Genomic DNA, 11,451 nt, shown 5'->3' on the forward strand with positions numbered 1-11,451 from the left:
GTTCTGAAATGTCACCAAGGGGCAAGAAAACTAATTTTGTTAAACATTGTTAATATTTCATGTAATTTACTTTTCCCAGATAAGTCCCCATGGTAAAAAAACAAGTTCAGCATGTGCTTAACTTCAGCCGCTCAGTTAATCATTGAAGTTTGCTGTTGCTTCCAGTGTAGCCAAGCATCAAGCATCTGTTAAACCCCTTTTTGGTTTCAATCCTTGTGAAACAATTTAAGAACAACTGTTTGAATTGGTTTTGGCCAACAGCAATGCGAAGACTTGAGTAGAGCTTCACAATGGAGGTGGAATCCATCGTCCTCGGTGTGGAGGGGATGACATGCAATTCCTGTGTTCAGACCATTGAGCAGCATGTTGGGAGGATGGATGGCATCCATAACGTCAAAGTAAGTGACACTATCACTATTTCTTACAAAGCTTTGGTCTTACATGAGGAACCATGACAAAGTATGCACCAAGGGGAGAAAACATGTCGAAAGATGGGAAGCTGATGTTAGAAGTGCATGAGTGTGTTCCTGGTGTAACAGAAAAGCAAGTGACCACTTTACTGTAGTAGGAGCTAAGTCATTATTTGCTACTCTTAGGTAATTTTCTGCTTCATTATTAATTCAGGTTTGTGAAGTAATAAGAAGTCACAAAAGGCAAGAATAAGCAATTTTTTAAGTAAGATAAAGCACAAGCCCTAGAGCTTACACTGGAGAAAAACAAGCTGTCCTTACCCCTTACACTGAACAAATGTCTGCTTGCTCACAAGCCTCCAGGCCTTTTCTTTCAAACTCATAGTGCACACAGGTCACTTGCACAGCTAGAAAAGCATCTGTGGGCTTGAAGTGTCCGGTTCATTGTGTGGTAGCTGACCCACCATGAAAACTAAAGCTGCTTTTGTTGAGGTTCATGAAATGAGAGTAGCAGGTAATGCAGGTGACAAAGGAGTCTAGCCAGCTCTTTCAAGCATTAGAAGTTTCCTCTCCTTTGTTCTGTTTGTGAGGAAAAGGGAGAAAGAGCAGCAGAACTGTAGTCTCGAACTGTTACCAGAGCTACTTGGTTTGCCCTTAATCCAGACTTCATTGATCTGGTTTGATACCAATATTTTGTTAGTATTTTTTTTGTCATGGGCAGAATACTGGGTTGTAGAATATTCCAGTGTGAGCTGATTATTCCTACACAATACATCATTTTATAGTAGTTTTGAAAAGGGAAGCAATTTAAAAGTTGAGAGATTCCTCTTAGTTTTGTGACCTAACTTGTGTTAGAAAGAACAGTCCTAACAGCAGCAGCAACAGAAAATGGCAGTTTCATTACAGTATTTACAAGACCCATCGTTTTTCATCTCCCTTCAGCATGGAGCTTTAACATGACAGGAGGCTCTGCTCTGACACCAGATCCTCGGATCACTGAACAGACCCTTTTAGAAGTAGGGAAACCACTGTTAACGTTTTTGGCATGGCACAGTCAGATAAATCACCAGGTGTCCACAAGCATGAAGTCAAGTGAAGGCTTAAAACACCTGTAAAATAATAAGCCCGAAATAATCTGACTTCAGAATCCTTCCTTCCTCCCTTATTCCAAGCAAAAGATATTATCTCATCAGCCTTGAATCCTTATTGTGCCAGCAGATCTCTGAGAACGTGCAGGTGACTTGAGATAGGAGAAGGAGGAGAGATTCATGCTTCAAGTTGCTTGAAGACATCGTGCATCCTATAGTGTCCTTTACATAAGGAATGAAGCAGGTTTTAAAAGGAGAGTATTAAGAGTTTTGTATTTTTAAGGTAAATACCTTACCCAAAGGTAAAAACTTATTTCTAATCCCACTCTTGGCAAGAAAATGTATTCCAAAAACTTAGTCTGAGTAGAACAGGACTTTAAGAAACAGGACTATAAGAGATCATATTTAGTCATTATGCTCGTTACAGCATCAGAACTTCAATTGAACAGATTATAAGTTTCAGAAAAATCCCTGGGAATAGTAAACCAGGGGTTTGTTTAGTGATTATGGATTAGGTCAGCACAGGAGATGAATGTTGGGTGGCTGATGCAGACAAGCAGAGCTGTGTTTAGGCTATTTTGCCTCCAGCTGCAATGAAACCAATAAACGTCTGTGTTGTTAATTCTGCTGAGGCACATAAATGGGACAAAAATGAAGGAAGGTTGTTCTTGCAGTGATTTAACTCCTCTAATCTAATCGTGACTCTGCTCTTTAAGTCGTATCTTTGCCCAGAGGAAAGGTAGAATTGAATGATAATGTGTTCAGCCTCTGGCAGGCATCGGTTTTCCCTTTTGGAAACTGCAATAATTGTGTTTGCTGTATCATCAGTTGGGAGCAAATTAAATTGAGGGTATTTGGACCATGTGATGTGAAAGGTTAGCACCAAATCAGGAGGTCTCTGGATCAGCAAAATGCACAGATGGAGGAAAATCAGCTTCCTTCATGTTTGTTGTCTATCACATTTGAAACTGAAGTTTGTTCTGTGCAGTCTGATGCACCTTTTTGCTCAGAGCAAGTTGACAGCCTGTGCCTGCGATGCCTGGAAACACTGAGCTCCTTTCACTGCTACTTATGTCTGTGCTCTTTTTCAAAGAGTGTTTTCTTCCATCCTCGTAGCCTGAGGGTAGTTCCTACCAACTGCAGAATTGTGCATGTGATTAGAGGGTTTTTTTTCTGTGGGCTGTTTTGCTCTGGGGGTTGAATTGGGTTAGTCATCATGGTTCAAGAGAGTTTGGCTCTGGAAGTTTCATTAAATGTGCTGATGCCGTCTGGGTGTTGTAAGTAAAAGCGGCCAGACAGACTTGTAAAGATGCTGAAACTGGGGTGGGGAAGTCTGTTCTTTCTAGCTGTGGTGTTGCACAGCCGAGCAGAGGTTACTTTATGGTGGCTGTTGGTGTGGCTTTACTCCTCAAGGTGAGTAGTGTTGGATAAAATTATACTGGATAAGTATTACTGATGTATGCAAGTGGCAGTTGTTTCTAGTCTCATGCAGGGTATTAATTTTCATCTCTCAGTATTGCAGCTCACTAACTTGGTTTGGGTTTCTTCTCTCACCAGGTATCTCTAGAGGATAAGAATGCAGTCATCATTTATGACTCAAAACTGCAGGCTCCAGCAACGCTGCAGGAAGCAATACATGACATGGGATTTGATGCTACATTACCTGATTCAAACCCACAACCTGTTCTACTTGACACGATCTTTCTTATGATTCCTACTCAGTCATCCCTAACCTCTAAACAGATTTGTAGCGCGCTACTGAAGAACAAAGGTGTTGTGGATGTTAAAATATCCTCTGATCAAAGAACTGCCGTGGTGACGTTCGTTCCTTCCCTTGTAAATGGCAAGCAGGTGTTGCACATGGTCCCAGGAGTGGATTTAAATATCCCTGCGCCAGAGGTAACGCCTGGGACTTGTGAAGGTTCCGGCTGGTCTCAAGCAAGTAGCGTTGTGCTGCGCCTGAAAGTAGATGGGATGACCTGTCACTCCTGCACCAGCACCATCGAGGGGAAGATTGGCAAGTTGCAGGGAATTCAACGGATTAAAGGTAAAACCTTTGTGTAGTTTGATGTAAATCGGAGTTGACCAACCTGTTCCTCAGCAGCAGCACGGACATATCTTGATATGCCAATTAGATAGCTTAGTGTGACACTCTGTCTTGTGGTACTTGGTATTCAGTTACATGTTTAATTTGGACTGGGAAGTAAGAAAGGGGTCCAAATTGTGGTAAGGTGGTTGCTGTTACATGTGTGAAAGTATTCAGTGGTTGCCTTGGATTTTGGTAGGGAGCCTGGAGTAGTCATGTTCTGTAATTTTATTACCAGTTATTGAAATTTCTAATACCAGATGTCTTGGTGTGTTGTAATTAATCTTGCTTTGTTTTCTGTTCAATTAAGAATTAATATTGGCATGTATGCAATTGTATCTTAAAGGCAAGAGAAAAATATGAATAGCTTTGGAATAAATGTATTGCCACGGGCCCTTGATAAAAGAATAAATTTAGTAAGAAATAATAGTGTCATTTGTGAAAGTCCTGGGGAAAGAGCAAAAAACCTGAGGAGAAGGAGTGGAAAATTGTTGTAGTAGTAGGCAAAAAATGGTTGAAGATGTGAATTGTTTGATGTTTACCAAACCAATCCAGTCTCCTTTCCACTGCAGTTTGGTTTCTGATCATTTCAAGCATTCAAAGCATTTGATAATGCTGTTGCTCTGGGGGCAATGTGCTGCTTATGCTTAGGGCAGTAATGCACACTTATTAATTTTCAGTGTCCCTGGACAATCAGGAAGCTGTTGTTGTCTACCAGCCTCATCTGATTACAGCAGAAGAAATAAAGCATCAAATTGAAGCTGCTGGTTTCACAGCATCTTTCAAAAAGCAGCCTAAACCCCTCAAGCTCAGTGCCATTGACCTGGAGAGGCTGAGGAATACTCAGACCAAAGGCTCTGAGACAGCACTGAAAGAAAACTCAAATATGAATGACACAAAGACAGTTGTCTTCAGGATTGATGGCATGCACTGCAGTTCATGTGTCCTCAATATTCAGAGCACCATATCAGCACTCCCATCAGTAACAAGTATAGTTGTTTCATTAGAGAAGAAATCTGCTATTATAAACTATAACCCAAACTTAATTAGCATAGAAGTACTGAGAAGAGCCATAGAGGCAGTGTCTCCAGAGACATTTAAAGTCAGCCTTCCTGAGGAATATGACAACGTAGCACTTTTCCCCACGCTGGTGTCTCCCCTGAAGTCTCCTCATCCAGCTTTGAAGGATGCCAGCCAGCCACTTACTCAAGTCGTTGTGATAAATATCGAGGGAATGACTTGCAACTCCTGTGTGCAGTCCATTGAGGGAGTCGTATCCCAAAAGGCAGGTGTCAAATCTATTCACGTGTCTCTCACAAACCATAATGGGACTATAGAATACGACCCTCTGCAAACGTGCCCAGAAGACTTGAGATCTGCAATAGAAGATATGGGATTTGATGCATCTTTACCAGGTAATGACGTATTAAACTTTGACATTTAAAAGGATTGTTCAGTTCTGTTTAGAATTTGGTACCACCCAAGATGAAATTTAGTAGTTGACACATTCTTCGTGCATGCCAAGAAAAGCTTTTTATCTTCACTGTCAGTGAGATAATGAAATACACGTGCACTTCCTTTAATATAGCAGATTAATTAAAAATGATTGAGCTACCTGGAAATAGGGGCATGTACAAATACCGTTCTTGGTCTGGATTTACAGCAGCATGTATTTGTGGCTGGGGCAGTACCAGCTCATCCCTTATTGCAGTGGCTGTTCACAACGTCCTGAATTGCAGTCTCCTTTTCAGCTCAGCCCTCACCTGAAGTGCAGCTGGAATCCCACAGAACTGAGCCTCTCTCCAAAGTGTCACCAGCCCATCTTGTGAGACAAGAGACAAAGACTGTATCCAAGTGCTATGTCCAGGTCACAGGAATGACGTGTGCTTCATGTGTGGCCAACATTGAGAGAAATCTGAGGAGAGAAGATGGTAAGATACATGTCAGTGTAATCTGTTAAACTTCCACGTGTTTCTTCTAAAGACTCCGTCTAGCTTTGGTACAGCATTTTAATGGGTGTGTTGTGAAGAGAAGTGCCATTGCTGCTGTGTTTCATGGGTGAGAACATAGGATGAAAACAGTACTGTTCTGCCTGCTTTGTGTCTAGAGAAGAATGCCTTTGCAAAAGCAGGAGGTGGAGTGCTCCAAAAGAATATAAGGATCAAATATGGATCCTTGTGAAACTAAACTAAGTCTTTCCTACTGGAGGGGCATGCCCAGGTGAAAGGCAGAAGCATTATGCCTGTGTTAGGAAGGGAGCTATTAGAGAAGGACAGTAGTAATACGGATTAAAGAGACATAAGTTAATTTTAGCTCTGCAAGTCAGGACAACTGTGTCTGTCTTCTGTCAGTGATGATTACATTTGCAGGGACAAAAAGTTGCATAACTGTGATGTAATGAAGAGTTGTTCATGTAAACTGTGTTTAATTATTGTAATGAAGATGGATGTGTTCCAAGATAACCTGGAATTTAATCTTTTTTCATCCTAGAAAACGGATGAATCCAAATCCTTTTCCCTTGGTGTACAGTAGGATGCACATTGTTAGATGTGCCCTTTCTCATACATGTTCTCTCTTTGGGAACGGCTTTTAGAAATGGTAAATGCAGATCATAAAAATAAGCAGAACTGTATTTTAGAGGAATTTCTTTAATTAAACCAGATAATCTTTTCGTATAGCATAGCTGGAATGTCTGTAATTAGGCTGTTAAAACTATGCAACTCATGTGGGGTAATACTTCACCTGCCACACCTATGCTTAAGTCCTTTTGTTGCATTGGTGCTGCATCTGATGATGTTTTTCTTTCTCTGTACTTATGCTGTGGTAGCTGTCTCAATTTCAGTCAGCTGCTGCTGTGCCACCCTGCTACTGGAAGTGCACTGAGACTTTTAAACATCATCTGCCATTCCCACGTTTTGTTTTCTAGGAATACATTCCATACTTGTTGCCCTAATGGCAGGGAAGGCAGAAGTGAGGTATAATCCTGCTGTCATACACCCGTCAGCGATTGCAGAGCTCATCCGGGAACTGGGATTTGGAGCTACCGTGATGGAAAACTGTGGTGAAGGAGATGGAATTCTGGAACTTGTTGTAAGCTAGTAGTTAAACTTGGATGTGCTTGTATAAGCGTCCGCTTCCTAAAGTGTTCATTGTATATTAGAGTTTAATTTACAAAGAATAAAGAGTGCATCAGGTATGTGTCACAAACTAATCCTGTCCTGCAAACTGTGCTGGCTCAGTTCTACCACACTAAGTCGGAGAAATATTCCTGTGGGATTTTTGATTACTCTGGTTATTTCAGGAATTTCCTTTTTACTTTTCAGTAGCTGAGTTGAACTCGCTGTAAGCCAAGCTCTGAGCTTCAAGAGCCAGGAGAGCTTCATAACCTTGTCTCCTCTATCGTGCTCTCATCCTTAACTAAAGAGCTCCATCTCACTGCTTCAAACCCCAGAAACATGCAATAAGTAATTCAGGATAGTCAGAAGCACTCTTTCTTTTCCTACTTTTTAAGATGCATTTACTGAGTCACCTGTGGCTTTGGTAACAGGAAGGAATCTTTATTTTCCAGGTGAGAGGAATGACGTGTGCTTCTTGTGTACACAAAATAGAATCCACCCTCATGAAGACTAATGGTGTTTTATATTGCTCAGTAGCTCTGGCAACCAACAAAGCACACATCAAATATGATCCTGAGACTATAGGGCCACGAGATGTCATACAAGTGGTAAAGGTAAGTTTGGTGAAGGCACCAAGTCCCATAAAATATCCAGTGTCCTTTCACTGAGAAGTTAAATACCCCAGAATAAAAGGGAAGACTTAAAGGAAAAATTGTCTCTCCTTCCATCTGCTGCCTTCATAGTGCAGGGTTCTGCAGATAATGTGTGTTCTGACTCAGAAGCAAGGCTCTGTTAGGTCTACCTATGTTTTTATGCAGAAATACTAGGAAAGCCAGGCTATGGTAGAGTTGAAGATACCAGCTATAGGCTTGCAGAAAAATAAAGCACATCCATGTAGCAGGAGAGAGATCAAAATGAAATCAATTTCTTAGCTTTCTGTCTAAATATCTCTTACTTTTGTGCTTCAGGAAAAACCATGTTGAAAAACCCACATTTTAGAATAGCATTTTAGTGTTCCAGAAAGGCTGATTTCTACATCAGTTTGCTTTTCTGTCTTTGCAAGGTAAATAAAACCAGTAACAATCATACTAGAAATGGTAATAAAGTCAATGTAAGGCTGACACCATCACTTACGTGGCAGTAACTTTGTGAGCACAGTGTCTTCAAAAATAGGCTGTTCTCTTTTTTCCATTATTATGCTTTTTCCCCTTAGGATTTAGGCTTCACTACTTCGTTAGTCAAAAAAGATAGATCAGCGAGTCACCTAGATCACAAGCAGGAAATAAGGCAGTAAGTATTCCTGAACATGCTTACATTCTTCTTTCTTAATCAACAGCAAAAGTGATGATATTTTTATGTGTGTGCCGACTTGCTTAGCTAAAATGTTACCCACTGGACTGCAAACCAGTTCTTTTTCTTCTTTCAAATCTGAGGTGGAAAAGGTCTTTCGTTGTGAGTCTGGTTTTCTGCATCCCTGTCATGGGGCTGATGATCTACATGATGGTGGTGAACAGTCAGCTTTCAGATGCTCACGCACATCACAACATGAGCACTGAGGAAATGGAGGCTCTTCACTCCTCAATGGTCCTGGAATACCAGCTCCTACCAGGATTGTCTGTTATGAATTTTGTCTCCTTTTTACTCTGTGTCCCAGTACAGGTAAGTGGGAATATGACAACTCCTAGTTTGTTTGGCTTCAAAATTTGAAAACTGACTGTAATTATGGTGATTTAATTGCCTTTGAAGTTGCTTTTGAGGTGGTTCTGCTAAAATGTGTGGTTCTAGGGACAGGCCAGTCAGTGTAGAGGTGCTGTGCAGCATCTGAGGCAGCAGTGGTGGGCATGGGGAGGAGCTGGTGGAATGTTGTGGAGGTGAGAAGACTCAAGAGTACTATGGTAGAGATCAGAGCCCTTGGCTAGAGCTGGAATTTTTTTTCAGGGAGAGATGCAGAAGGCAAATAGCACAGATGAAATGGGTGTCTCCCTCTCTTACAGAAATGCTGCTGCTACGTGTTACGTGTGTGTGTGTATATGTATATAAATATGTGTATGTATAAATACAACTGATGCTCCTATTACAGATGTTTGGAGGCTGGCACTTCTATATCCAGGCCTACAAAGCAGTGAAGCACAAAACTGCAAACATGGATGTGCTCATTGTTCTGGCAACCACCATTGCCTTCGTGTACTCACTTGTTATTCTTCTAGTTGCAATGGCTGAGAAAGCAAAAGTGAACCCTGTAACTTTCTTTGACACACCTCCTATGCTGTTTGTGTTCATCTCCTTGGGCCGGTGGTTAGAGCATGTTGCAAAGGTAAGTAAAATAAAAGCCATCATATCTACGAGCTGCAAGACACTGAGAGTCATTTCAGAATGTTGTGTACCTTAAAACAAGTCCCATGAACAAGCTTTGTTAGGTTCTTCTAACCTTCTGTGTTGTAAAATCTTCAGTAACTACTAACAATATGAAATGACTTAATATTAGTCTGTTTGAAGAAAGTCTTTTTAACAGGGTAAATTGCAACACATGCAGTTGTCATTTACCCAGCAATTTCTTTCAATAGCATAGTCAGAAAAACATGAAAATTATTATTCTAGGGTAAAACATCAGAAGCACTGGCAAGACTAATTTCATTACAAGCTACTGAAGCTACTATTGTTACCTTGGGGCCCGATAACGTTCTTTTAAGGTATCTTGCTTTGTCATTTGCTTTTTCTGTTGTTCCTTTTTTGTTGTTAATGTGCCTAATTCTCAGACAAATGTTACCATTCTATAGAACTATGGAACAAATAACTTCACATTTGCTGGCAGTTTTGCCAGATATAAATGTTAAAATGCAGGAAAAAAAATAACTCTGCTTTTGTTTGTTTTATTGGAATCTTGCTAATTTTGACTGTGATAAGAAAAATAGTGGATTTTCACAACTGGAGAGGAACTAAAATGATGATAAAATAATCATAGTGCTCTTTAAAATGGCCTTTCTTCTGGCAATTTTTATATACTTTTACAATGTCAACCAGTGGGATTATACTTTGTGTGTAGTGACAAGTCTTTTTGCCCGGGTAACTTCAGCTGACAATCTCTTACTAAAAACCCTATACATCATTCTAGTGAAGAGCAAGTTGATGTCGAACTAGTTCAACGAGGTGACATTGTCAAAGTGATCCCAGGAGGCAAATTTCCAGTGGATGGTCGTGTTATTGAAGGACACTCCATGGTAGATGAATCTCTCATCACAGGTAAGCATTTGGTTTTTGCCAGTGTAAAAACGTTTTTCTTCAAATGAATCTGGAGAAGGGAAGCTGAAGCTCATGTTCTCACTCCTCTGCTTGCGTGTTAGGAGCTGGTAGCTATGATAATATTCCTGTAAAATATACCTTAGTTTGTGTTGTTGCCCTTTTTTTTAGGTGAAGCAATGCCTGTGACTAAAAAACCTGGCAATACAGTTATTGCAGGTTCTATTAACCAGAATGGGTCACTGCTGATTTCAGCAACCCATGTTGGAGCTGATACAACTCTGTCCCAGATCGTTAAACTGGTGGAGGAGGCCCAGACCTCAAAGGTAGAGTATTGTCAAATGAGGCATTTGGGTTTTGGCTTATCACTTGGGCATCAGCATCACGAATCACTTGAAGAGTGATTAAGATGGTTTAGATCTGAATTGCAGTTGCATAATGAAGTATCTTGCTGAATAAGGACTTTGATGCAATCTACAGCTCCAAGTCTCATCGTCTTATTAAGCAAATACATAATTATACAGTGTGGTGTGCCAAGTGTGCTGCAAACAGCAGCTCTGACTGTATCTGTGTCTGAAGGCACAGAGTAACCATAATGCTGCTGGAGCTGACATCTTTCTCCTTTCTAGGCTCCCATACAGCAATTTGCAGACAAACTTAGTGGCTACTTTGTTCCTTGCATTGTGGCTGTCTCTGTGGTTACCCTTTTTGCCTGGATTATAATTGGTTTTGTGGATTTTGAAATAGTAGAAAAATACTTTCTGGTGAGTAAGTCTCCTTAAACACCTTCTGAAATGTTTAATAAATAGTTAGCCTGCAAGTCTGTTAGACTGCAGTGGTTCCTTCTCTGAATTATCCTTGCAGGCAGTGGCTATAGTTATTGTTGTTATATTTTTTACACCCTACCAATCCTACATTTATACTTAAAGAGACTTTACAGTCATGGATCAATTCCTGAAAGTTAGTATTAAAAACAAGAAGTTAATTTAAAAAAGTAAACACTTAACATCAAAATTTCCCATTCCTGTCCCTTCTCTGTGGGGAACACAAGCTTCCTGTGCCACAAGCTCCAATTGTGTATCAAGTTTTGTTAGCATAGCTCTGTTTTAGTTCCTCTTTGAAATCAGTGGGATTCATCTTCATTACAGAGGAAGATCAGGATCATCCTAACTTGTACCTTAGGGTTGCTTAGATCAGATTTCTTGGTTCATGACTATTTCTGATTAGAAATGATTCATTTCCAAGAAAGCAATCTTCATATCCTCTTTCTTTTTTACTGTAGATATTTGTCAATAGAGTATCTTTTATTACATTACAGCATAAAAGTTATAGCATGTGGTACCTTATTTAGGAAAAAGTCCTATAAATAAAACAGCTTACGGGTATGTGCAGTGTATAACAGAACTTAATTAGTTAATTAGTCCTTTTAGTCATTAATCTTGGCTTTTGCATAATTTGCCTGAGCTTTACTTTTTAATATTCATACTTTAGTATGAATATTATATATATTCATA

At 40.2% G+C, this 11,451-nt stretch overlaps 1 protein-coding gene across 1 annotated transcript; it reads left to right on the top strand.

The window, feature by feature from the left end:
* Positions 1-290: 290 nt before the first annotated feature.
* On the top strand, positions 291-10,701 carry LOC104399594 (copper-transporting ATPase 1-like; the record flags this gene model as incomplete). Its single annotated transcript, XM_010022539.1, has 12 exons — positions 291-398; positions 3,056-3,545; positions 4,265-4,999; positions 5,324-5,515; positions 6,511-6,674; positions 7,153-7,314; positions 7,914-7,990; positions 8,134-8,359; positions 9,299-9,390; positions 9,813-9,940; positions 10,109-10,263; positions 10,567-10,701. Coding segments are annotated over exons 1-12 (2,664 nt in total), but the record flags the coding sequence as incomplete, so codon positions are not given.
* Positions 10,702-11,451: the final 750 nt, after the last annotated feature.

The sequence above is a fragment of the Nestor notabilis genome, unplaced genomic scaffold (assembly GCF_000696875.1).
Source record: "Nestor notabilis isolate BGI_N333 unplaced genomic scaffold, ASM69687v1 Scaffold36139, whole genome shotgun sequence".
NCBI classification, from domain to species: Eukaryota; Metazoa; Chordata; class Aves; order Psittaciformes; family Psittacidae; genus Nestor; species Nestor notabilis.